At 46.1% G+C, this 27954-nt stretch overlaps 1 protein-coding gene and 1 long non-coding RNA gene across 4 annotated transcripts in view; one reads left to right on the top strand and one right to left on the bottom strand.

The window, feature by feature from the left end:
- Nucleotides 1-2901: 2901 nt before the first annotated feature.
- LOC145525780 (uncharacterized) lies at nt 2902-12441 on the bottom strand. The gene is made up of 3 exons (XR_014068396.1): nt 12100-12441; nt 11171-11244; nt 2902-4031 (listed from the first exon to the last, which is right to left on the bottom strand). It is a non-coding gene; the product is annotated as an uncharacterized LOC145525780 (long non-coding RNA).
- FCHSD2 (FCH and double SH3 domains 2) overlaps nt 12440-27954 on the top strand; it is a 288868-nt gene continuing 273353 nt past the window's right edge. For all 3 annotated transcript variants that reach the window (XM_081539493.1, XM_081539492.1, XM_081539496.1), the window contains exons 1-2: nt 12440-12557; nt 14337-14452. In XM_081539493.1, the coding sequence (XP_081395619.1) occupies nt 14381-14452 (72 nt within the window). In that variant the 5' untranslated portion in view covers nt 12440-12557; nt 14337-14380. The remainder of the gene's footprint in view (nt 12558-14336; nt 14453-27954) is intronic.

Below are 27954 nucleotides of genomic sequence, written 5' to 3'. Positions count from 1 at the left end.
GTACTATATACCAGCCTAGGAACTGTGCCCTGTGTGGGGAGGTCCCCACATAACTGACATTAAGATTTTGGTGTGTTTTGTGTCAGAGTTTTCTAGGCATTGCAACCTAGTCATAATGTGTATAATTGTATCCTTTGCTTTTTTAAAAAATTCACCATAATGGCATAAAATATTTTCCTGCATAAAATATATTTTCCTGGAATTTTACCATCTAATCAGTTTGGTGTTTTGTTTTGTTCTTGCACTGCACGGTTTGTGGGATCTTAGTTCCCCAACCAGGGATCGAACCCATGCCCTTAGCAGTGAGAGCACACAGTCCTAAACACTGGACTGCCAGGGAACTCCCTACAACCTCCCTACAACTCCCTGCAGCCAGTAAAATTCTACTCTGTTGATTTCAGCTCACCATTCTAACAAAAATCCTTAACTTGTGTTGAGATTTAGCTGCCTCTTCCCAGGATAGAATGCCTTTCCTTCCCAGCCTGGAGGAAAATAGAGAAAGATGAGGAGGAGAGGAAAGGATCGGGAGTAGAGGTGAAGAGATGAAATCAGCCCCTCTGGAGGTTCATTCTTCTTGCCCCTCTCTCCCCCCCAGGCTATGTCTGTTCCTAAGTATTGAACTTAGAAATTTCAGTGAATTGAAATTGAAACCACCCCCTCTCCCGCCCCCGAGTCATTTGGGCATACCTGATGTCCTTCTGAATCTTTCCCCTGCTCATTCCGTATATCCTTCCCTGAAAGGAAGGGAACTCACTTTCTGGTGGGTAAAAAGCCTCCTTTTTCTGGGCCCCAGTCCTGCACAGCCTGGGCAAAAAAGACCCTGCTCCAGCCTCCCTGCCCTCTTGTCACGTGACCTGGTTTCCAGGCCTCTGTAGTCCAGTCACCTTCTCCTGACCCAGAGCACATGCCAGCATGTCTGAGAGGCCCCAGAGCTTCAAGTGGCTCTGGCTGGTGTGCAGCAGAGTAGGGTAGTCATCTCTCTCTGAATGCTGTCTCTCTCTCTCTCTTTTTTGTCTGTTTTTTGGCTTTGCCTTGTGGCATGTGGGATCTTAGTTCCCCGAACCCACCCAGCCCAACCGAGGGCTGAACCCACACTCCCTGCACTGGAAGTGTGGCATCTTAACCACTGGACCGCCAGGGAATTCTTACTGTGTTAGTGCTATCTTCACTTGCTCATTTGGTAGCTGTTGCCTTGGCTCACGTAGAGTTGTGGCCAGCTCAGACTCTGAGCTCATTTTTGCATTATTGTTGGTAAACCAGTTTACCCACATCCTATTCCTGGATAATCATTTGAAGAAACCAAAAAAAGACTTGATACTTTGTTCTCTTAAGATACTTGAATTGTGATTTTTTAACTATGCCAAAGCCTTTGACTGTGTGGATCACAATAAACTGTGGAAAATTCTGAAAGAGATGGGAATACAAGACCATCTGACCTGTCTCTTGAGAAACCTGTATGCAGGTCAGGAAGCAACAGTTAGAACTGGACATGGAACAACAGACTGGTTCCAAATAGGAAAAGGAATATGTCAAGGCTGTATATTGTCACCCTGCTTATTTAACTTATATGCAGAGTACATCATGAGAAACGCTGGGCTGGAAGAAACACAAGCTGGAATCAAGGTTGCTGTGAGAAATATCAATAACCTCAGATATGCAGATGACACCACCCTTATGGCAGAAAGTGAAGAAGAACTAAAGAGCCTCTTGATGAAAGTGAAAGAGGAGAGTGAAAATGTTGGCTTAAAGCTCAACATTCAGAAAACTAAGATCATGGCATCTGGTCCCATCACTTCATGGAAAATAGATGGGGAAACAGTGGAAACAGTGTCAGACTTTATTTTTTTGGGCTCCAAAATCACTGCTGATGGTGACTGCAGCCATGAAATTAAAAGACGCTTACTCCTTGGAAGGAAGGTTATGACCAGCCTAGATAGCATATTTAAAAGCAGAGACATTACTTTGCCAACAAAGGTCCGTCTAGTCAAGGCTATTGTTTTTCCAGTGGTCATGTATGGATGTGAGAGTTGGATGGTGAAGAAAGCTGAGCGCCGAAGAATTGATGCTTTTGAACTGTGGTGTTGGAGAAGACTCTTGAGAGTCCCTTGGACTGCAAGAAGATCCAATCAGTCCATCCTAAAGGAGATCAGTCCTGGGTATTCATTGGAAGGACTGATGTTGAAGCTGAACCTCCAATACTTTGGCCACCTCATGCGAAGAGTTGACTCACTGGAAAAGACCTTAATGCTGGGAAGGATTGGGGGCAGGAGGAGAAGGGGACAACAGAGGATGAGACGGTTGGATGGCATCACCGACTCGACGGACATGGGTTTGGGTAAACTCTGGGAGTTTGTGATGGACAGGCAGGCCTGGCGTGCTGCGATTCATGGGGTCGCAAAGAGTTGGACACAACTGAGCGACTGAACTGAACTGAACTCTTCCTCTTTGCTTCTTGTAAGTGAATTTGATACATGTGTGCTATCTTTATCAAAACCTATTGATAAGATGATAACCTGAACTGGGCCCAAGACAGAAACCCCCTTTCCCACAGGCCCTGGTCCATAACCAGAGCTGCTATATAAGTTTGACCAGCTTCCTGAAAATTTGTGAAGATATATCACCTTCTTTAAAAGTCCAATCATGCATAGCTATACACAACAGAACTGAAAACAGGTACAAAAACAAATACATGAGTGTTCATAGTAGCACTATTCACAACAACCAAAAGGTGGAAACAACCCAGATGTCCAGTGATGGATGAGTGGATCAACAAAATGTGGTATATACATATGATGGAATATTCCTCAGCCATAAAAGCAATGAAGTTCTGACACATTCTATAGTACAAATGAACCTTGAAAACATTCTGTGTGGAAGAACTCAAACCAAAAAGGTCACATATTATGTGATTCCATTTATATGAAATAACCAGCATCAATGAGGAGAGAGGAAAACAGGAAGTGACTGTTTAGTGGCTCTGGGGTTTTCTTTTGGGGTGATGAAAACATTTTGGAACTAGATGGGGGGGGTGTTGTACAACACTGTGAATATATAAATGCCACTGAATTATGCAATTTAAAGTGGTTAATTTTATGTTAAGTGAATTTCACCACAATCCAAAAAGTGCATCTGCAAACAAAGCATCTGCAAAAGAAAAAAATCCAATGCATTCAACAGACAGCCTTGTGCCAAGTATTGGGACAACTGAGATGGATGAGACCTGCTCTCTGTTAAAGCTGGTAACTGAGCTTTTTGGCCTTTGATGCTAGCAGGTTGCTACTCCCCGAGATTCACCTCCCTCTCTGTGGGTTCTCTCATTGATTACACCGCCAGGCAGACTTCCAGGAGTGCCGCCCCCCCAACCCCGTCTTAGTGAGTTGGGTTGGTACAACACAAAATGCATCCTCTTAGTGACTTTGCAGTGGGAAACCTGACAAACATAACCTTGGCCATGTGATAAAGGTTAATAACCACAGTAATGAGTCATGTTGATTGAATGTACCCTTGATCTGATATGATGGGAACAGCACTTTATCTGTGAGGTCTTACTCCAAAGAACTCCAAATTCCAGTTTAATCATGAGAAAAACACCAGGAAAACTCAAAATGAGAGACAGTCTACAAAATTCTTGACCAATACTCCTCAAAACTGTCAAGGTCATCAAAAACAAGTGACATCTAAGCAACTGTCCAGACCAGAAAGAGTGTAGGGAGGCATGATACCTAAATGTGAGAAAGTATCCTGAGACAGAAAAAGGACGTTAGGTAAAAGCTAAGGAAATTCAAATCAAGTATGGACTCTGGTTAGTTAATAATGTACCAGTATTTGTTCATTAGTTGTGACAAATATAAGATAGTCCAATAGAGGAAATCAGGTAGGGGTATATGAGAATCTTCTGAACAATCTCTGCAACTTTTCCATAAATATTAAACTATTCTTGGGACTTCCTTGGTGGTCCAGTGGATAAGACTCCATGCTTCCACTTCAAGGGGCACGGGTTCGATCTCTGGTCGGGGAACAAACTTGCCATGCTGCACAGGAAAAAAAAAACACAAAACTATTCTTTTAAAAACTTTACTTTAAAAGATTGTCTTAAAAATGTATGCTTTAAAAATCCTTACAACGGCTATAACAAGGCTGTTCAGATAGAGATGGCAATGAAGAAATGAACAGAGTGGAGTGTGACCTACTAGTTTGGTGTAACAGATGTTCTCAAGTGCAAATTGACCCCAGGAAGAAAAATAAGAGCTTACCCTACTTTCCAGGTCTTTCACCAGCCTCTTCCTGACTTGGAAGTCCCCTTGTAGACACCAATACCTTTAAATATCTAGACTAACAAACATCTCTTGGTAAACATCACAGTGCATTTGAAAATATGTGGGTTATTTTCAAATATCTTTTGATATTGATTTCTAACATAATTTCACAGTGATAAGAGAACAGACTCTGTATGATTTAAATACCTTTAGACCATGAAATTTTTGTACCTTGTTTTATGTCCCTTAATATGTTCCAGTGTCTCCTAGTTTATATAGTCTATGGGAACCTGAATAGAATTTGCACCTGCTATTGTGTGAAAACTGTATAATTCTTAATTATGTTGAATTGGTTCATAGGGCTTTTCAGATGTATTATATCCTTTTACTTTTCTGTATATTCATTCTATTAAATTTTGAGAGTTTGATATTGAAACTCCAACTAAAAATCTTAATTTATCCACTTAAATAATTGTAATACATAGTGGAACTATATGTAACTTTGTTCTGTTCCAAGTCTCCTATAAATGTATTATCATACTGTCATAATTTAAAAAATAAAAAAGAAAGAGAAAAAAAAAATCCAGACCAAGAGTCAGGGTTTCTCTTCCATATCAAAGACCTCACAGCAGTTCTGCTTTCCAGGCCCTGGTCCACTCATCTTCCCCAGGCGGACTTAAACCAGGAAGAACTTTAGATGAGATGCCTCACTGCCTTTTCACAGGTGTAGTCTCAAGGCCTGATGGTTATGTTCTAAATCAACAGTAGAATGATATCTCAATCCTACACAATATCCATAGATACTCCCACCCATTAATCAGGGATTATTTCCTCCTCTACTGAGCAAACATTTCTCCATTTGGTATATGATGATACCATGGATGCCTTTGAACAAGGCCTTTCTCAAATATAAATGCAAAGCGGGGCAGTGTAGAGGTTAAGAGGAATGGTTTAGAATGCACAGCCCTGGATTCAAACCCTGGTTCCATCACTTATTAATTTATTTAAACCCTATGACCCTCAGTTTCCACAACTGTAAAATAAAGATTAATAATGTCTATTTTATAGGACTGTTGGAGGAAGAGAGAATTCATGTAATGTGCTTAGCACAGAGCCTGATATAAGGTCTCAGGTTCCTGTCAAGGTTCTTGGATGGAGCTGAGAAGCCCACAGGCTCCAGGGAAGTGGTACCTGCTGCCAACACCACTAATCCATGACTGATACAGAAGCCAGAACAGAGAGAGAGGACTGGCTGGATATGGAGCCAGTGGGAGAAAAGGAATGGGTAGGAAAGTATCTATCCACAGGCAAACCTGACTCCAAGGGTTACTAGTGAGGAGACTGGCACAGAATGGCTCTCGAGGTCTCGGGCATGTCCGTGTCCAACAGTACTTAATATTCTCCATGGCCCTCATCAGGTGAATCATCGTGAAAACCACCCCACACCCACCCTTGTGAGGACTTGCCCTGTACCAGGCACACACCTGGAGAGGACTGCAAAGTCCAGGAGGTCCAAGATGTGGGTCGATGTGACTTGAGCTCCTAGAATGCCCTTGGTGAGCCAGACATTAGCCCTTTAATTGAAGGACTGCGAGGAGGCCTGTGTGGTACACCCAGGGGCAGCCAGGGTGGCAGAACAGTCAGAAGTCTCTGGGCATTTCAGCCTCAATCACACCCTGGTGCCTAACACTGCCTGGCACACAATAGGTGCTTACTGAGGATATAGATGAGAGAATGAAAAGTCCCTCTCCTCAAGTCCTTCACAGTCTGGCAGGGTAGACATGGTATACCACAAATCCATGAGGTATCTTGCCCAGACGTAATCCCGAATCGTGGCCACTGAATACCTTGAGGGAGCAAAGCACTTGCAGGGCAATGCATAGTAGGACGGTGTCAGCCTGGGCCACGGAGGACGAAGGCTGTGTCTGTGCAAGGGGCCCAGATGCCCCAAGATTGCTGGGGAGTGCATGACTCAGGGTAGGCAGGGCTGTGGGCTGGAGGAAGGGTGGGGCACCCTGGGAAAGCACCAATGAACCCCAGGAGGAGCAGGCCTCACCTCTACCTTCCTGATTCCTTCTCTCCCTTATTGTTTCCAGGCAAAGGCCACTGCAGAGCTCACAAGCAACAGCTTTGCCAGCATCTGCAGCATGAATAGTAAAGATCAGAATAGGATAAAGCTGGAGTGAGCTTCTCAGTGCAGAGAATAAGCAACATCTCAAAGTACACTTTAAAAATAAGGGTGGCTCAGTGAAATAAAAGCTTGACCCTCAGCACTGGATAAAGTTGTGTTAAAATCCTGGTTTAGCCTAAACTCCTAGCAACTGAACGTCCTGCTTCTTTAATTTGGGCTTTGGAGATGATATCTGTAGGGGGCATGGTTTACTGAGTTGGAGCTCAGTGCTTGGTAGGTAAGACTTCCCCAGTGGCTCAGTGGTAAAGAATCCACTTGCAATGCAGGAGACACAAGAGATGCAGGTTCGATCCCTGGGTCGGGAAGATACCCTGGAGTAGGGCATGGCAACCCACTCCAGTATTCTTGTGGGAAAATGCCATGGACGAGAAGCCTGGCAGGCTGTAGTCCATGGGGTCCCAAAAAGTTGGACAAGACTGAAGCGACTGAGCATGCACGCCTAGTAGTTAGACATTGCCCGTCACTGTCACTGCACTGTCCCACACCATGGTGTGAAGCAGCCTGGATAAACAGATGCTGAAAGCAACAGGGGCCTCCGTGTAGGGCAGAAAGCCACTCACCTTATCTAATATTGCTGAGCGACTGTTTTCACCTACTAAAATTGGCCCTGCAACACCTGATGCCTTGAGTGTGACTGGTCCTCCGAGCCAGCTGGGAGCAGCCATCCCCTTCCTCAGTTCTCTATCAAACCATCTTCTGTTTGGGGTTCTCAGCCCAGTTCAAGAGAGCATGAGAGATGAGAAAGACCCAGCCCCCGCCCTCTGGCAATGCACTCTCACAGGACAGGCCACCCTCCCAGCAATGACACGTCAGGATGCCATGTGGTCCCCAGGTCACGGGACCACAGCACTGGTGCTCTTGGCAGGCTCTCAGCCTCATCTGTGCTGATTCTCCACATCAGTCACATTCTCCCCCCCTTAGTTCACTGCACACACCTGACCTTCACCTGGAAGGCCCCTTTTCCAACTATGAGGGGGAAGGTCTCCTGGGAGGCCTTCCCTCTGCTGTTCTTCCTCAGCACTTTTATTTTTTCCACTAATACAGGCTGAAACCTGTTCTGTGGTAGGGCCCAAATAAAACAGAACAGGTAGGGCCCCACAGGAATGAAGCCCCCAGTCACGTGGATTCATCTGTCCTGTGAAAGGACGATTATTCCCCTGTTTGGTGATTGTCACTTGTCTGTCTCCCCACTAGATGGTGAGCTCCATGGAGGCAGGAGCTGTGTCTGTCCTGATCACTGCTATGGGTTTGGCTACACAGAGGGCACCTGGTTGACTGAGTGGCTCTGTGACAGTGAGTCTGATGGCAGTCAGAAGAAAAGGTCCTGATGGTAAAGAACAGCTGAGGGAGGTTCCTACAGTGGGTGGAGTTTGTATACGAGGACAGCGGGAAAGAATACAGCAGGGATGTGGAGGTGGGAATGAGTCTGGGCTGTGCCAGAGACGATGGGGGGACCAGCCTGCCTTATTGGGAGGAGGGGTGGTGACGTTGGCTGTATATGGGGCAGGAGGAATCCAGGTGCTGCCTCCTGGGGCCTCTGTGCCTCTATACACAGCTCTTGGTCTTCCCCAGCTTCTGGTTCTCCCTCTCTTATCCCCCTACCTTCTTCTTTGAAAAAAATATTTATTTATTTGGTTGTGCTAGGTCTTCATTGCAGTGTAAGGGCTCTAGGAGTGGCGGCTTCAGTAGTTGCAGCTTGTGGGCTCTAGAGTACTGGCTCAATAGTTATGGGGCATGGGCTTAGTTGCTCCTCGGCATATGGATCTTCTTGGACCAGGAATCAATACTGTGTCTCCTGTATTGTGTTTCCTGAGCCTCCAGGGAAACCGCACCCCCCCCTACCTTCTAACAGGGTATCAGGAAGTCCATGGATAAGGAACTCAAAGAACAGCAAGGTAGGTGATCAGACCTCTGATCATCTGAGAATCTAGGACCTCCCTTTGTTAAGGCCAAGCTCCACTCACTTTCCCCATGTGGAGCTGCCAGATAAAATGCCAGACACCCAATAAATCTGAGTTTCAGACATACAGTGAATAATTACTTAGAATAAGTAACACTGGAGACACGCCTATACTAAAAAGTTCTTCCTTGCTTCTCTGAAATTTCAATTTTTATTAGCTAAACATGGTAACCATTTCCTCACCCCCATTTCAGAACCTGCCACTTGCCCCTGCTTGAGCCTCTAGGGAACCATCAGAGAAGTCTTGGGCCTCCAACAGCATCCTCAACAAACCCACAATTTAGATGGAAGCAATACTGAAGATTATTTAGTCTCATGCATGTGTGCATGCTAAGTTGCTTCAGTAGTGTCCAACTCTTTGCGACCCCAGAGACTGTAGCCCGCCAGGCTCCTCTGTCCATGGGATTCTCCAGGCAAGAATACTGGAGTGGGTTGCTATTTCCTTCTCCAGGGGATTTTACCAACCCAGGGATTGAACCTGTATCTCTCATGTCTCCTGCATTGGCAGGCAGGTTTTGTTTTTTTTTAATACTAGTGTCACCTGGGAAGCCCATTTAGTCTCATACCACCCCCCATACGTGGACTGGGAGACTAAGGCCCAGAGGGGACAGGCACTGGCAAGCCCTTGGGCCCCTGCAACTCCTTGCCTGTAACTTGGGCCTCCGGGAGAGGAGAAGGACCCTTGGGGAAGGGGGTTTAGGAAAGGCCAGGGCCCTCCTGGGTAAGGCAGGGCAGGAAGGCCCCAGGTTAGCCTAGCCTCAGGCAGTTTCCTGGATCCTGACAACCCCAGGTGAGTCACCACCTGCCAGACTACATCTAGAGCAGTTCCGAGTCCCTGGGCTTCTCAGCTCCTGCTGGGCTTGCTGCCCAGAGGAACTGGGGGTGGGTTGGCTGGAAGGGGGTGTCTCTTGGGCAGGAGCAAGTGGGCGGGGCTGGACTTCATGTGAGAGGGCTGGCCAGCCACTCAGGCACTTCAGAGATGACTCAGTTTAACTCCCAAGGAGGAAACTGAGGTGAGGGGAGCTGGGAATGGACTCAGTTGTTGTTCAGTCACTCAGTCGTGTCTGACTCTTTGGGACCCCATGGACTGAAGCACGACAGGATTCTCCATCCTTCACCATTTCCTGGAGCTTGCTCAAACTCATGTCCACTGAGTCGGTGATGCCATCCAACCATCTCTTCCTCTGTTGCCCCCTTTTCCTCCTGCCTTCAGTCTTTCCCACCATCAGGGTCTTTTCTAATGAGTCAGTTCTTTGCATTGCAGCCAAAGAATTGGAGCTTCAGATTCAGCATCAGTTCTTCCAATTAATATTTAGGATTGATTTTCCTTAGGACAGACTGATTTGATCTCCTTGCTGTCCAAGGGACTCTCAAGAGTCTTCTCCAACACCACAATTCAAAAGCATCAATTCTTCCACACTCATAGAGGCAGGGACTTAACCCAAATCACCCAGCCAGTCAGACCCACAGGCTAGGGTTTTTCTATGGAATTGTCATTCCACGCTCCCTGCTGAAACTGCCCACCCCCTGCCTGCTCTGTGTTTCTTCATCCCACTTTCCCTCCTTGATGCTACATTATGTGTTTAAATCCTGTTCACTCTCTGGAGATCCCAGAACAGTGCCTGGCACTGAGCAGGTGCTCAATAAGCCTTTGTTGAAAGAAAGCCTTGTGTGGCACACAAGGCATGATGTGGCAGTCCCCTAGCTGCAGGTGTGTGGTACAACCTCTGCTAGGAGTGTGGCTCTCTGTGGGTCTGGGAGCCCCCGAGGCCCAGGGCTCCCTTCTCCAGTCACAGCCCTGCCTGGGCCTGGGAACTGAGAGAGTAACAGCACAGGGATGAGATGGACTGATTGTGAGCTTAGGGGCTGGGCTCTCACCCGTCTGTCCCAGTGCACCGTCTGGACTAGAAAACACCTGAGAATGGCCAGGGGACTCAATTCCAGAGTTATGCTGGTTCGATCCCCGGGTCAGGAAGACCTCCTGGAGAAGAAAATGGAACCCACCGCAGTACTCTTGCCTGGGAAATCCGATGGACAGAGGGAACTGTCGGGCAACAGTCCATGGGGTTGCAAAGAGTGGGACATGACTGAAGTGACTTAGCTTGCACGCAGTCGCTAAGTAGTTTTAGACTCTTTTGTGACCTCATGGACTGTAGCCCTACAGGCTCTTCTCTCTAACAAACTACCACCAACAGGAAGAATTTAAGGAAGGTCAAAAGGAGAGAGGAGACTCCAATCCCTATGTCCTACCAATCTCCCAGAATTATTCTCGCTGAAATCCATCTTGGCTGAGTGCTGTGCATGTCACCAGGAAAGACCCTGGGTCAAAATGATTGGCCAGAGACAACCTGGAAACTAACCATAAAACCACAAAATCTGAGACTGTGAGCCACACGGCAGAGCAGTTCCCCTGGGTTCCCTTACGCTGCTGCTCTCCACCCAGGCGCCTCTTCCCAATAAAGTCTCTTGCTCTGTCAGTGAGTGTGTCTCCTGGGACATTCATTTCCAAGTGTTAGGCAAGAGCCCACTCTCGGGCCCTAGAAAGGCAACATCTAGTCTCAGTTAATAGCTATATTCTCATGGCAGGGTTGCACAAAAGACATCCTTTTTAACGTGTGGATAAATAGTAAGCTCTCAGTAAAATCATGGAGCCCTCTCATGGCAGAATGGTGCGTGTGCTGATGGGAATGTGCTCGCCACAATGAGTAATGTGCTCCGTTCCCCTCTCTTTGGTTATCGCTTTGACATTTGTCACAAACATACCTTCTGTTCCTCTAATAACGTCTATGGCCTATTTCACTGTCAGCAGCAAAGCTCCCCTGGGTAATCTCAAAACCCTGAAGAAACAAAACCTTGGTGTCACATTCTTCTCCAGGTTTATTCTGTAGGCACCTTTGCCAACAATCACCTCGGGTTATGTATTATACCTTAGGGGTGTACACTGTGCCAGCCACTACCCTAGGGGTGTCCCTTACCTTTAGACCCCAGACTCCCCTCTATCCTTGACAGACCCTTTGTGGACCCTATTTCCTCTCATTCTCTGAGGCTCACATCCAGGTCTTATCTGTCTTGGAGACCATGGGTGGTTGGGGCCTCAAGGACTGTCTTGGGGACACTTGGAACACTTCATAGTTATCCAAAGAATGTCACTCCGAGAGGTCTGTCCAGATTTGTCTGGCCCCAGGCCTCTGACCAGTCTAGATATCTCCACCTCTAGTCATATGATCTCTCTGGTATGTCCAAAGGTGAGCTCTGCATCTCTTCCCAAACCTGTTTCTGTCTCAACCTCAGTGAGGGCACCTCCAGCCAGCTGGCCACGTGGGCAGTACCTGAGAATCATGGAGCCTCCTCTCAGCCCCTCCCTGCCCTCCTCCAACATTTTGCTCAGTCCTGGCCATCCCTCTGTGATATCCTGGGGAGAGTCCACTTCTCACCTTCCTTCCTCTCACCTTCATTTTTACTTCATCTTCTCTCACCTGAACCTTGAAGCAGTGAGCTCCTTCGATCTCGGCCCTCAGTCTCGTGCTCCCTGCAGCAGTAGGGAGGGATCCTACTGGCAGCACATCCAACCTCATCTTTCTCCTGCTCAAAACCTCTCCACAGCTCCCCATTGCCCTCAGGATAAAATCAGCTCCTTGGCCTGATAGTTGAGGCTCTTCATGATCTGGACCCTGCCAGCCTCACCAGCTCACCTCACACTGCTGTTCCACGGACTGCTGAGCATTCTCCAGCTCCCAGCCTTGTTTCAGGACGATCCCTCCACCTGGAACGCGCCTTCCTTCCTAATTGGTAGATTCCTTCACCTTCAATCATCGGGAGAGTCCACTGCCGGAATCAACTTGTTTTCCAGGGAGGGTGGGTAAACAAGGCTTTTCTCAGGGTGTATGTGTGTGTTTTTAGAGTCAGTCAACGTTTGTCTATTTATTCATGTACACATAAGCTTGTTTCTGAAAGGATCTGAGGTGGGCCATTACATATTTACTGAGTGGCAGCCATGCGCCCCACAACTCCCTGCGCGCCCCACAACTCCCTGCGCGCCACTCCCTGCGTGTCGCAGCACCACTCCATGTGCGCCACATGCGCATCCACACACTGCCTCTGGCAGACCGGAGACCGGAGAACTTCTAGGGCAGGGGCTCAGGCCTCAAGGGTGAGGGAACTCAGAGCAACCGGGAAGGGGGAGGTGGGAAGGAGGGAACAGTGAGAAGGGCTGACAGAAGATGGGAACAGAGGGAACAGAAGGAGCAAAGGTTGCGAGTGGGGGCGGGGGAGAACCGCAGCTTCCTTCTGTGACCCTCCTGGTGCTTCCTTTCCCTCTTGCCCGGGTCGTCTTCAAGATCTGTTCCCTTTTCTTCTTGCAACATTGCCCTGTCGGGGGCAGGGTGGGGATGAACGTGGTGGGGACGGAGGTTGTGAGAGCCCCTCAGGGTCCGGATTATCCGCAGGAGGGAGCCTGTCCCCAGTCAATGAGCCGCAGTGTGGTCACAGCACATTAAAGCTGCCAGCACACTAGCTATCCTCCGTTCATTCTCCCAGCCAGTCTGTGACTGTATATCACTGCATCCATTTCATCAGAGAAGAAACTAAAGACCAGAATGTGGGTGACAGAGCAAGGACTCCATCCGTCTCTCTTTAGAGGCTAAAATCTTTCTTCTGTCAACTATCCCAGGGGCCATCTGCTCCTGAATCCTCTGGTCACAGCATAGGGAGCTTAAGAAGTATGAATTGGGTTAGCATCAGGGAGGATGGATCCTGAGAAGGGTCCCCTCTCTGCAGCCTCTAGGCCAATACCTGGGCTTAACCTTCATGGGCTTCCCTGATAGCTCAGTTGGTAAAGAATCCACCTGCAATGCAGGAGACCCCGGTTCCATTCCTGGGTCAGGAAGATCTGCTGGAGAAGGAATAGGCTACCCACTCCAATACTCCTCGCTCCCCTTGTGGCTCAGCTGGTAAAAAAAATACGCCCGCCATGCGGGAGACCTGGGTTTGAACCCTGGGTTGGGAAGATCCCCTGGAGAAGGGAAAGGCTTCCCACTCCAGTATTCTGGCCTGGAGAATTCCATGGACTGTATAGTCCATGGGGTCGCAAAGAGTCGGACACGACTGAGCAATTTGCACTTTCACTTTCAACCTTCATGGGCTACTTTAGTCGCTCGGCCCCTCTGCATTTCCACCCAGCCCTGGTGCTCAGGGCACAGGACCTGGTCAGGGATCAGGAAGCTCAGGCTGCAGCACCAGCGCTGCCAGCCCTGGCTTTGTGACTCTGGCTGAGACCTCACCCCTCTGCCCTTTTCAGTCAAGATGCTGAGCTAGAGGGTGTTCGAGGTCCCGACTTCTCTGATCTCTGTTACTCCCAGATTTCCCTGGGTTTGGTTTGTCTGTCTGCAGAGTGTGTGCCAGGCTGAGAATAGGATCAGTTCCCATCCTGCCCTGCTGGTCAGCTCAGCCCTGAGGGGGCTCTCCAGGCAGTGGGGATGGTCACTGGGGTTGGAGGTTACAGATTCTAGTTTTATCTGTTGCAGCCAAAGCTGGGACCAGCCTGGCCCACTCCCCAGCTGACCCCCACTGACCCCAACACTGAGCAGCTGGGAATTGACCCAGGTTGAGCTGAGGCAGCTGTCAAGGCAGCCCTAAAATTAGCCTCAACAGGGATAGGGAGAGAGCCCTGGCCCAGGCTTCAGGCTCCAACATCCCTGAGGGAATGAGCCCACGCTCCAATGAAGGCTGGAGAGGTCAGCCAGAGTTCTGGCAGTGGCCCTACCATGATGTTGGCTGGAGAGTCACAGATGAGCACGGACACATTTCAGGAGGGGATTTGAAGGGCAGGCACCGTCTGCCAATTGCTTGGGCCCTGATGTAGCTCCTGTCTCCCAGCCCATCAGAACCTGGGACGGTCCAGGGAAGGACTTTGCTACTTATATTCTTCTAGAACAAGGTTGAGGCACCCTGTCTGTCTTCCCAAGGCCGAGTTGGATGGCTTCACACCTTAGCATCAACTCCCAACCACAGAGGATGAGCCAGAAGGTCTACCAGCCTGCTGTGGAGGTAGGTTGCAGATCCCCAGTACTCGGTCTAAAGTCAGCTCCTCCCACTTACGAACAGCAGCTGGATCCACTTCCCTCCTCTCTGCCTTGTTTTCTGAGGATCTTGCTGATTCTAATTCCGAAGGTGTGGGGTGGCATATGGAATTATTCAAGATTCTAACAAGGTTCCAGGTTGGTCTGCAGACCACTCTGATCACAGATCTTACTTTCCCAGCCAGCCTGGGTGGACCCCAAGGCCAGACTTCCTTTCTTCGGTTTTATAGGTATTCCTCAAGCAACCCCAGTAGAGCCTGACTCAGGTACGTGGGCACATGATACAGCAGGTAGCTGACTGTTTTATTTTGTGTTCCTATGTGGGTATGTAGATGTGCATGGCAGTACTTGTGTCCCTGTGTATCCAGCTTGTGACTTTTTACACGTATAGAGTGTACAAACATGCAGGTGTACAATAATAGCACAAATAGCTAACACTTAAAAAAATAGTCAACTTTTAGTCAGGTACTAACAAGATTACATATAATGTCTTAAGTCTCATAACAACTCTTTTGAGTTATGGTCCCTATTCTCAGATGAGAAAATTGAGGCTCGCAGAGGTTAAGTGACTTGCTCAAGGTCACATGACTGTTAAGAGGCAGTCAGGGTTGCTGTCAGGGATGAGCTACACCCTGGTGCAGGTGAGCTTGGGAGCATATGTTCAGCTGGGTGGGCCTGGGCGAGTGCTGGAGTGAAGTAGCGCCAAGAGTCAGGGAGACTGGAGTCAGTGCAGACCCATCAGAGCACGTGCAGAAGGCAGGTGGGGCAATCAGAGCATGTGCAGAAAGCAGGTGGGGAGGAGGAAGAAGACCTAGGCCCAAATCAGACCAGCCTGGGCTTGAGTCCTCACACTGCCCGGCTGAGTTTCAACTTTCTGCTCTGTGAAGTGAATATATAAGAGTTGTCTCTTGAGGCTGCCGTTTTGAGAAAGAAATGCGATAACATGTACAAAGAGGCTCTTCCAGGGCCAGCCCAACACAGAGTAGGTGCTCAGGATGTGTGAGCTGGCCTTTCCTCCCCCCCTGCCCCGCCCCCTGTGGATGAACTGCTTGGCAATCTGGGGAGTGGCTTCTGACCTGATGGTTGCTGCCAACTCATTGGATTAAAAGAAGCATCCTGGGAAGGGCCAGGGACAAGCCGGGGCAAGGCCAATAGAGAGGTGCTGGGATCACCGCTGAGAGAGTCCCCCCAGAGGGAGACAGACATCCCTACAAAGCTTAGAGCCTGGCTTGCATTGGCTGAGACAGCAGAACTGCAAGGCTGGAGACCCCTTCAACTCAGGATAAGCCCTCTTAGGAAAGGAAACACCCTCTCCTTTGACTCAGCACTTAGCTATGTCAGACATCAGTCTTCATGGTCCTCTAGAGACCGTGCCCACTGGGGGCCAAGTCTCCTCTGGGCTGGGCCGGACATCTGTTAGGTCAGGCTTTTGTAAGTCTCTGATGACTCATTTTGTCTTCCTCCTCCCACACCCTAACCTCACTGCCGGAGCTGGGTGTTCCTGGTGATGCCCGCATCTGGGTGGCTCCCAGCATGAATTGTTGTGGGGCATCAGTGGGTAGACTCCTTACCTACCAGCCATACATTGCCAGCAAGTTTGCTGCCCGAGTCACTCCTAGAGGAGTAAACTGCTTCTTGTAGGCCTCTGCAAAAAGCAGGAAGTCGCCTTGGTAGGCATTAATCTCTCCTGGGATCCAGAGTGGAGGGGAACTCAGTTGGATCCCCTGGACCACCGGAAGTAGATGCTGGGAAACAGAGTCCAGGATACACTGCTGATGAGAGCTCGTTAAAGGTGGGAGATCGAAATATAGCACTGGTGATGCCACATGGCTCACTTCCTAAATTTCCCACTTGAGTATCCTAAAGCCAAAAGAGGGTCATCACCAGGCCAGCTCACCAAGAAAAGGGGCACAGAGCCCACCGCAGCCACCTTCCCAGATGAGGCTGTAAAAGACTCTGGCTTTTGGCGCCCCCATGTGGCTGAATAGAAGAAAGACAGGGCTGAGCTAAGATTTGGAAAACAATTTCCTGGGGTTGAGTGACTCCCGTGAGTGAGGGGCACCCTTCCTGGGTATAGGGCGAGGACTGTCTCCAATTACACAGCCTCGGCCCCAACTAGTCCCCCCAATTCAATATCTATCTCCCCCACCAGACTGGGAGCACCCCAGGAGCACGGTGGGATCTCATCTATCACATCCCTTGGATACTCTGGGAAGGCACTGTGAAGCTTTAAGGAAGTGGTTTGAACCGAATTGAATTCAGTATAAATGGAAGGAAACAGTGTGGAATGTGGACAAAGATTTTGCACAAGACTGTTCACCAAATCCATGTCTGTAAAAGCAAAAATTGCTTTGATGTATTGTTGCAGTGGGTGATGGGTACAGGGGTCTGTTATAGTATTCATTTTAGTGTGTGTTTGAAATGTTTTGAAACAAAGGAATTAATGGAAAACATAAAGGCCTAACAATAGAAATCTAAATAAATTATGATGAAGTTGTGCGAAGGAATAGTGTCTAGAGACATTAAAAATGCTGCCATGGAGTTTTTTTGTTTTTAATTATAACAGCTTTATTGATCTATAATTCACATAACATACAATTTATGGACTTAAAGTATACAGTGGTTTTTAGCATATTCATGAAGTTTTACAACCATAACTGTGATCGATTTTGAAGCACTTTTGACACCCCCCAAGAAAACCCTCTACCTGTTAGCAGTCACTTCTCATATGCTCCCAAGTCCCTCCCACCCCTCAATGCAGCTGACAAATCTACTTTCTGTCCCTGTAGATTTGCTTATTCTGGACATTTAATGAAAATGAAATCACATAATATGTGGTCCTCTGTATTTGACTGTTGTTTTTTTTTTTTAACCTAGCACAATGTTTTCAAGGTTCACTGAAGTTGTAGCATGTATTGGTATTTCATTGTGGATACACCAAAATTTATCCATTCATTAGTTGATGAATATTTAGGTTGTTTCTGCTTTGGGGCTATAATGAATAATGTGGCTAATAACATTTATGTACAAGTGTTTGTATGGATATATGTTTTCATTCTCTTGAATATACATCTAGGAGTAAAATTGCCGGATCATATATTAACTCTATGGAGGACTTCCCTGGAGGTACAGTGGTTAAGACTCGGTGCTCCCAGTGCAAAGGGCATTGCTTCAATCCCTGGTCAGAGAACTAAGATCCCACATGCCACACGATGCAGCCAAAAAACCATAAAATTCAATTTTAAAAATATATAAACTCTATATTTAATTAACTGAAGAACTGCCAGACTATTTTCCAAAAGCTCTATCATTCTACATTCTCACCAGCATTGTATGAGTGTTCAGATCGATTTCTCCATATCCTTGCCACATTTGTTATTATCTGTCCGTCTTTTAGTCTAGCCATCCTAGTGGGTGTGACCCATGTAATTTTTAATGACATGGCAATTGTCTTTAGTGTAATGTTAGATTTTTTTAGAAGTAGACTTTAGAACTGTTTATACAGTATAATCTCAACTCTACATATGTTTACAGAAATCAGACTAAAAATCTACTAAAATGTTGATTTGGTTATCTGTAGACAATTTTGTGTGGTTTTTATTTTTTCCTAATTTCTTTGACAGTTTAAACATGCTTTGATAGGGAGAAAAAAGCCAAAAGAAGGTTAAAAATCAGTAAATATTAGAAAGAGATAATGCAAATAAATTAAAATATTTAAAATCTATTGAATGAAGCTGATTAAGTGCCAGTATGTAGGACCTTGGGCTCTTGGAGATGAGGTCTGAGTGGAGATGGAAAAAGCAGACGAGTCAGGCCACTGATTTTAGCGTGTAGGGGTGTACAGAAAAGGAACATCACTTTCAGTAGGAATCAGGGAAAGCTTCATGGAGGAGGCAACCTGCAGCTATATAGACTGTGAACAAGAGGCCAATTTAGACTCATGGAGATGAAGTGGGGGGACAGATTACATATTGCAGGTATATCAGACATAGGCCTGACCTCTGTGTGCACAGACTGCTGGGGTTGCAGATGAGAGCTCCAGTCTCTGTAGGAGAGATGGTGACCTGAGCCAACCTCGCTCTGCCCTAATTTGGGGTAACTGACCTTGCCCAGTATGCTGAGGATGAGTTTCCTAATCTCTGAAATGGCTGTAATAAACTTCCTTGAGTGTTGTCTTAGCACTGAATGAGATAGGAATGTGAAGCAGTCTCTGGCATAAGCCTGACCCACAGCAATAAGGGATTTACTTCAAGGAAAGATGGAGGTGCAAAGTTCACTTAAAGGATGGAATGATGTAGGGGAAAATCTGAGGCAAGGGACACTTAACTGGACCTTGAAGAAAGAAGGATTGGTGGAGGAGGAGACTGACATTCCAGACAAAAGCAGCCGGGATGCAGAGTTCCCAGCAAGAGGAAAAAGGTTAAAGGACAGGCCAACTGGGAGTAAGATATTGGAGGGCGGGGCACCTCGCTTTCTGACAATAGAGAAGTTACTACGGCAAAGATATAAGAGACTTTCCTAATGGACCAGTGGCTAATACTCTGTGCTGCCAATTCAGGAGGTCTGGGATTTTCAGGTGGTTCAGTGGTAAAGAATCTTCCTGCAATGCAGGAGACATGGGTTCGATCCCTGGGTCAGGAAGATCCCCTGGAGAAGGACATGGTAATCCACTCCAGTATTCTTGCCTGGAAAATTCCTTGCACAGAGGAGCCAGGCAGGCTGAAGTCCATGGGGTTGCAAAGAGTTGGATGTGACTGGGCATGTTCGGGTTCAGTCCCTGGTAAGGGAACTAGGTCCCACCTGCCCCAGCTGAGAGTTCACATGTTGCGCATGCCAACTAAGACCCAACATAGCCAAATAAATAAATAACTTTTTAAAGTGAAATTGCTTTATTTAAAAAAAGAGAGCGAGAGAAATACAAATAGTCTCCTGGGAGGGCAGCCAAGCAGTCACCTTATCTACTTTTACCAGCTAGCCCAGAGAGGCTCAAGGTCACACAGGGAGGCTGGGGTGTCCCAGGTGTGGGCTTTTTCTGCAAGAAGTGGCCCCAGGACTGCAGACTGCAGTGGGAATCAGGGACTTGCTTCTGAGCCCTGTGTGTGCTTCCCATCCACTTCTCAGACAGGTGGCTCTTCTGGGATCATGGAGTTGAAATAAAGGGAAGAGGCAGTTTTATTTTCTTCTTTACTCCTGTGTTTTTGAAGCCCTTCACACTGGGCTAGTGCTGCTTTTGTCCCTTAGTAAATGACACAAGTGGCTGTTGCTGCCTTTAAAAGAATATTTTCAGGACAACTTGCTTAAACTTGGCAAAAAGTCAGTGTTACAGAATCTTGCAAGTTATTGTCAAATGTTTCTGGAAGGAGAAACACATCCAGGGAGGTAGACTAAATGTAGCAAAATGTTAACAATGAATGTACTACAGATGAAGGGCACAATACTTAAGCTTTCCTGTAGACTAAAAAAAAAGAAAATAGTTTTAAGTTTTTTGGGGAAAAAATGCAGCAACATATACAACCGTACATACAATGTGAACCAAAAATTAGAAAGAAGGAAGACCAAAGAAACAATCTTTCTGACCTCCAGTTAGGCAAAGTAGTCATAGATACAATACCAGAAACATGATCTGCAAATGAAAAATATTGATAAGTAGGACTTTATCAATATCTTTATCTTTGAAAGATACAATTAGATTAGGAAAATGGAAAGACAAGCCACTGTTTGGCAGAAGCTATCAAAGTCACTATCCATAGAAAGAGTTCTATCCAGAACAGCTATAAAAGGCCAAAACAAAAAACAAAATTACTGTGAAAACTCAGTAATAAGAAAACAAACCACCCAATCAAAAATGGACAATAGATACGAACAGATACTCCACCGAGAAGGCATATGATGGAAATAAGCACATGGGAAGATGCCCAAAAGACAAAAATTAGTAGTAGTACAGAGAGAAATAAATGAATCTGCTATTATAGTTGGAAACTTCAGCAGCCCCATTAAAAGTGAATCTAGCGTTGGGGGAGAATGGATACATGTGTATGTATGGTTGAGTCCCTTTGCTGTTCACCTGAAATGATCACAACATTGTTTATTGGCTATACCCCAGTATAAAATAAAAGAAAAAAAAATTTAAAGAAATGGATCTAGCATCCAGAAAATCAGTAAGGATATATTTCCATCAATCAACTGGGTATGACTGATATCTATAGACTACTTCATCTAACAACAGCAAAATATACACTCATTTCAAGCTCATATGGAACATTCAGCAAGATAGACCACACTGTGGGTCATAGAACACCTAACCAACTTTAAAAGAATAGAAATCATGTAATTTTGACTCTCAGACCACAAAAAAATGAAATTAGAAATCAATAACAGAAAGATAATTGGAAAATCCCCGGACACATGGAAATTAAATAAGACATTTCCAAGTAACGTATGGGTTAAAGAAGAAATCTCAAGAGAAATTTGTAATATTTTAAACTAAATAAAAATTAAATATCAAAATTTGTGGGAAGCAGTGAAAGAGTTAGAGCGACATTTATAGCATTGAATGCATGTAATGTTAATAGAAAGGAAGAAACATCTAAAATCAATAATCTGTTTCATTTTAGGAAACTAGAAAAAGAGCAAATTAAATCCAAAGGGAGGAGAATAGAAGAAATAATAAGACTTAGAGATGAAATTGAAAACAGAAAATCAACAGAGATAAAGCAATGAAACCAAAGCTGGTTCTCTGAAAAGACTGGTAAAATTGATATACCTCTAGGAGGCTAACTGCTTTAAAAAGAGAGGATATAAATTACTGATTGGTTATATCCCAATGCAAAATAAAGAGTTTAGTAACAAAAAATGAAAGGAAACAATCACTACAAATCCTATGGATGCTAAAATGATAATAAAGGAATATCATGAAGAACTATGCCCACAAATTTGATAACCTAGATGAAATGGACCAATTCCTTGAAAGAAACAATCTGCAAAGACTCATACAAGAAGAAATAAACAATCTGAATAGGCTTATATCTATTAAAGAAATTGAATCAATAATTTAATAAACTTTCAAAACAGAAAGCAGCAGACCCAGATGGGTGCACTTGTGAACTCCACCAAATATGTAAGAAGAAATTATACCAATTCTCTACAATGTCTTTCAGAGGCTAGAAGCAGAAGGAATACTTCCTAACTCACTCTGTGAGGCCAATACTACCCTGATACCAAAACCAAAGACATTACAAAAAAAGAAAACTTATAGATCATTACCTCTCATTAACATAGATGCAAGATGCTCAAACACATTTTTAGTCATTAGGGAAATGCAAATTAAAACACAATGAGATGCCACTACACACCTATTAAGTGAAGTCATTAAGTGATAGTCACTTAGCTTTGTCTGACTCTTTGTCACCCATGGACTGTAGCCTGCCAGGCTCCTCTGTCCATGGAATTCTTTAGGCAAGAATACTGCAGTGGGTTGCTGTTTCCTTCTCCATGGGATCTTCCTGACCCAGGGATCCAACCTGGGCCTCTTGCATAGCAGGCAGATTCTTTACCATCTGAGCTACCAGGGAAGCCCATATTAGAATGGCTAAAGTTAAAAAGACTGACCATATCAAGTGTTGATAAGGATATGGAACAACTAGAACGCTCATACACTGTTGGTGGGAATGTAATATGGTACCACCACTTTGGAACACAGTTTAGTAATTTCTTAAAATTTTAAACATAAGCCTCCTATATAACCCAGTCATTCCATTTCTAGGTGGAATGAAATGAAGAGAGAAAGAACTCAAGAGAAATGAAAGCATATGTCAAAACAAAGTCTTGTACACAATTAATCAAAGCATCTTTGTTTGTAATAGCCTCAAACTGGAGACGACCCAAATGTTTATCAATGGATAAGTGAATAAACAAATTGTAGCCCATACATACAATGGAATCCTACTCAGCAATAAAAAGTAATGAGCTGATGGACAACTTGTGGAATGGTGGTGTGAGGGGCCCTGCAGACCCTCTTCTCAGTGGAACAATAGTAACTATATATATATCACAAAATCATATATATATATGTGTGTGTCATTCTCTGGAAATTGCCCTCACAGCACATAGCAAATGAGGGGATGTTTATTCAAGAAAATCTAGGGACTTCCCTGGTGGTCTAGTGGCTAAGACTCTGTACTCCCAATGCAGGGGGCCTGGGTTCAATTCCAGATCAGGAAACTAGATCCCATATGCCGCAACGAAGACCCGACACAGTCATAAAAATAAATATTTTTAAAAATCTATTAAATCTTGGCAAGGACAGTAAGAGTCTGGAGCATTTGGGCCATGACTCATTCTTTCCCTGCCCCTACCAGCTCAGTGTATGGAAGCCCCACTCTAGACAGGTGAAGCTAAGAACACAGAGCTTCTGCTTCTCCCAGGTTTCAGTCCAGGGCTATCGTCCAGGGCTGTAGTATCTTCCTGGGAGGAACAGGCTGCCAGCATTTCTCATTCTCTGAGCTCTGTGTTGCTGGACAATTGGTGCCACATGCAAAAGAATGCAGTCAGCTGCTTCCTTCACACTGTATACAAAACTTAATTTTAAATGATCAAATACAGAAACTTAAGAGCTAAAAGCATAAAATGCTTAAAAGAAAACAGTAGATCTTTAGGACCTTGAGTTTGGCAGTGGTTTCTTAGATATAATAACAAAAGCATAACCAACAAAATGAAAAAAATAATTTTTACAAATTGAAATTTGTCAAAATTAAAAATATTTTTGCTTTAAAGGATACCATCCAAAAAATGAAAAGACAATCTATAGAATGGAGAGAAATATTTATAAATCATATATCAGATAAATATAGAATCTAAACTATATAAAAACTATCAGTTAAATAATAAAAAACAAATCAAATTTAAAATGGGCAGAGATCTAACTAGGCATTTTTCTAAATAAGATAGACAGCTAAACAAATAGAAAAGTGGACCATAAACACAAGAATAGATTCCTGACATCATTAGTGATCAAGGAAATGCAAAACAAAACCGCTATGGGATATCACATCATACCCACAAGGATGACCATAATTAAAAAAAATCGTAGAATAATAAATGTTGGTTAGGATGTGTAGAAGTCAGAATCCTCATAGATTGCTGATTGGAATGTGAAATGGTGCATTACTCTGAAAAAATAATTTAAAAATATATTTGGGGAAAATTGGGAAAAATATGAATATGAACTGGATATTAGGTGATAGTATGGAATTATTCATCCTCTCTTCAGGATTGTGATTAAGAAAATGTTCTTAATCTTAGGAGCTTTATGCTCAGGTATGGGTGTCATCTAGTGACATGGTATCTGCAACTCACTTTCAAATGATTCAGATTTTTTAAAAGAGAAAGCAATGAGGCAAACAAGGCAAATTATTAATTGTTGAATCTAGGGGAACATATGGATGCTCATTGTACCCTTTTCCCCCTTTGCTTTTGAGTATTTTCTTAAAAAAAAAAAAAAAACCCAAACATACAGAGGAGCACAAAAAACAAATTGCCCTGCTGGGTATACAATAGAGCCTCTCTGGGTTCAGGGAGGCAGAAAGAGACCCAAGGCTGCAGATAAACAGCCCAGGGGCCAAGATTTGAAGCCCTTCAACTTCCCTTTCTGGAATGAATGTGCCCAGAGGGATGGGCAATGGGGAAAATCTTCTGACATCAACCCATGCCAGCAAGGTGCTAATGAGTGACTTTATAGGCATTTCCTCATTTAATCCTCACCACATCCCCATGATATAGGCACTATGATTATGCCCAATTTACAATTGAGAAACCTGAGGCCAGAATTCAACAACTGCTTGAAGATTCTTCTCCTGATTCAAGGACTGTGCTGGGCTCCCTGGAGACCAGAGAGATCACAAGACTGTGTCCCCTGTAATCAGCCTGTGAGAAGCCTGACCTAGCTCCTGGCCTTCAGGAAGAGGACAGGCTCCAGGAATCAGGACCTTTGGTGCTGGGTAACCTCACCCACACAACAAACTGTGGAAAATTGTGAAAGAGATGGGAATACCAGACCACCTGACCTGCCTCCTGAGAAATCTGTATTCAGGTCAAGAAGCAACAGTTAGAACCAGGCATGGAGCAACAGACTGGTTCCAAATTGGGAAAGGAGTACATCAAGACTGTCTATTGTCATCCTGCTTATTTAACTTCTATGCAGAGGACATCATGCGAAATGCCGGGCTGGGTGAAGCACAAGCTGGAATCAAGATTTCTGGGAGAAATATCAATAACCTCAGATACGCAGATGACACCACCCTTATGGCAGAAAGCGAAGAACTAAAGAGCCTCTTAATGAGAGTGAAAGAGGAGAGTGAAAAAGTTGGCTTAAAACTCAGCATTCAAAAAATGAAGATCATGGCATCTGGTCCCATCACTTCACGGCAAATAGATGGGGAAACAATGGAAACAGTGACAGACTTTATTTTTGGGGGCTCCAAAATTACTGCAGATGGTGACTGCAGCCATGAAATTAAAAGACGCTTGCTCCTTGGAAGAAGAGCTATGACCAACCTAGACAGTATGTTAAAAAGCAGAGATGTTATTTTACTGACAAAGTCTATATAGTCAAAACTATGGTTTTTCCAGTAGTCATGTATGGATGTGAAAGCTGGACCGTAAAAGCTGAGCTGAGCACCGAAGAACTGATGCTTTTGAACTGTGGTATTGGAGAAGACTCTTGAGAATCCCTTGGACTGCAAGGAGATCCAACCAGTCCATCCTAAAGGAGATCAGTCCTGGGTGTTCTTTGGAAGGACTGATGCTGAAGCTGAAACTCCTATACTTTGGCCACCTGATGGGAAGAACTGACTCATTGGAAAAGACCCTGATGCAGGGAAAGATTGAAGGCAGGAGGAGAAGGGGACGACAGAGGATGAGATGGTTGGATGGCATCACCGACTCAGTGGATATGAGTTTGAGTAAGCTCTGGGCGTTAGTGATGAACAGGGAAGCCTGGTGTGCTGCAGTTCATGGTGTCGCAAAGAGTTGGACGTGACTGAGCGACTGAACTGAACTGAACTGAACCTAACCAGGGGCTTCTGGTGGCTCAGTGGTAAAGAATCCGCCTGCCAATACCAGAGACTTGGGTTTGATCCTTCAGTTGGGAAGATCACCTAAAGAAAGAAATGGCAACCCATTCCAGTATTCTGGCCTGAGAAATCCCATGGACAGAGGAGCCTGGCAGGCTGCAGTCCATGGGATCACAAAAGAGTTGGACACGACTTAGCAACCATTCAACAACAACCTGACCCAGACGGGATGGGGTTGGAGTTCAAGGTGGGGACTGTGTACCTGCCAGTATCACTGGTCAAACCAGGAGGTGAGGGAGGGAGGCAGGGAACTGCGAGGAAGCTGTGATGGCCCAGGTACCCAGGGCCGTGACGTTTCTGACCTCATATCCTGGCACTTCCTCTTCTCCCTTATCCTGTCACTCTCAAGCTAACACACATAGACTCACCCCTCCATGCCTTTGCACAAGCTGTTCCCTGAGCCTGGAATGCCCTTTGAGTGCATGCTAAGTTGCTTCAATTGTGTTCACAGGCAAATTACTGTCGTTCTCTAAGACTCAGCTCCAAGTGTCTGGCTCTGGGCTCCCACCTCTAGCTCATACCTCTCCATGAGATCATAATTGACTCCTTAAGAGTCCCCAGGACCTGGCCTAGAGGAGTGTTGGGGAGCAGGGGGGTGGGATGATGGTAATTCCTCTTCACCACTCCTGGACTGCCTCTTGTTCCAGCCTCTCATCCCCAGTGGTCACTCTCAGGGGACCTCCTCCCCCATGTCTGGGGCCAGAATTCCTTTATTATTCTAGTACCTACCACAGGGAGGCACAGAGATCCTTCAACGAGCAAAGGCTGGCGGTGGCAGCCCCGGTTAGACTCAGGTCCCGCCGATTGGGCCCCAGGTGGCGCTAGCAGCCAAGGCAAGAGCTGGGAACCCTCAAGCCCTGGAGCCTCTGGCCCTGGTGCAGCCTGGCACACGGAGATGGCACAAGGCAGTCAAACCCTTAAATTCCAGAGCTGCTTCTCATCCTATTCAGTGTGTCCATATCTAATTTAAAAGCTCAGGGTGTCAGGCCTAGATTGACAGGGGCGATCCTCCCAGCGCCCAGATACGCAGGAACAGAGATCCTTGCAAGGCCACACAACTGGACCAAGAGTACCCTTGTTTCCTGAGGTCTAGGATGGGCAGACACCTGGGCACAGTCATTTCACCCAGACTCTGCCACTATCAGCTATATGACGGGATAGCCACCTCGCCTCTTTGAGTCCAAATCCTACTGCCTCCTGTAGGCAGTGAGAACTGAAAAAATGGCCAGAGTGCTGGATTCTGGTCCAGGGATACTGTTCTGGCCAGTGCCCAATCCCTGAGCCTCAGGGACGCTGGCTGTGAGATGGGAGCCAGATCCAAGAGTTTTGAGCTGCTGGCGTCAGGATACCTCTGGGCAAGGGAGGCCTGGGTGTGGGGCCAGTTCCTTGGCCAAGGACAGGCCGCTCCTGGAGCTGCCAGACGGGAAGCATTTTCCGGGAGCCGGAAGGGCTGGCAGAGCCCAGGGCCAGGCTGAGCGGCCACAATGGACCCTTGTGTGGAGGTTTAGCTTGGACCCACCCGCGGGCCTGGCCCCTGGGCTGGGGTGGGTCCAGTTTTCTGATCTGTAGCCAGACCCAGCTCCCAAGCAACTCATCCCATGCCCAGAGACTGGGATCCTAGTCCAGCTCCAGACTGATGCCCACAGGCTCGCTGCCTGTGCCTGAATTTCCACCATCTGCCTTCCTGGAATTTGCTTGCCTGAATGACCTCACACAAAATGAAAAAGTCCATCTCCCCAAGAGGAGCCCCAAGAGGGCAGGGGTGGGCCTTCTCCTCCGGCCAAAGGGAGCTCAGGATAGACTCCAGAGCCTGCCCGGTTCAGGTTTGACAGATTCCTGGTTAGAGGGCCCATCTGGGAGATCTCAGCTCTAGCCTTCATTTTCTCTTCTGCTAATGAGAAGGAAGGAGGGGTGGTAATCTTCATTTGAGGGGACCCAAATGCTGGTAAGGAGAATTTGGCACTGATGCCCCTGCCCAGGTGGTTTTAGACCAGGAGCAGAGAAGATGCAGAGTCACTGTCCTCCCAGCTTGATAGGGCCACTTGGGGCCATAGGGCAGCTGACTTTGGACCCCAAAGGAGACTTGGGGAGATCCTAGGAGGCTGGTCTTAACTCAGAGTGAGAAAAGCAGTCAAAGAAAGGCAGAAGGAGCTGCTTCTAGAGATAAGCAGTGAGGATGTGAGAGTGGGGTTTGGATGAACCCAGCTGGGGAGACTGTGAAGCGGAGCCCTCTTCTGGTGGGGTGGACCGAAAGCTTAGGAGACCCTCTCCATGGTAGAGCTTTGAGAGAGTCTAAGCTCCTGAATCGCACTAAGAATCTGAGCTTCTGAAGCCAATGGCG

The sequence above is a fragment of the Giraffa tippelskirchi genome, chromosome 11 (assembly GCF_054371585.1).
Source record: "Giraffa tippelskirchi isolate mGirTip1 chromosome 11, T2T-mGirTip1v1.2.pri, whole genome shotgun sequence".
NCBI classification, from domain to species: Eukaryota; Metazoa; Chordata; class Mammalia; order Artiodactyla; family Giraffidae; genus Giraffa; species Giraffa tippelskirchi.
The sequence above is the reverse complement of the archived record's forward strand: the minus strand, read 5'-3'. Positions and strand labels throughout refer to the sequence as shown.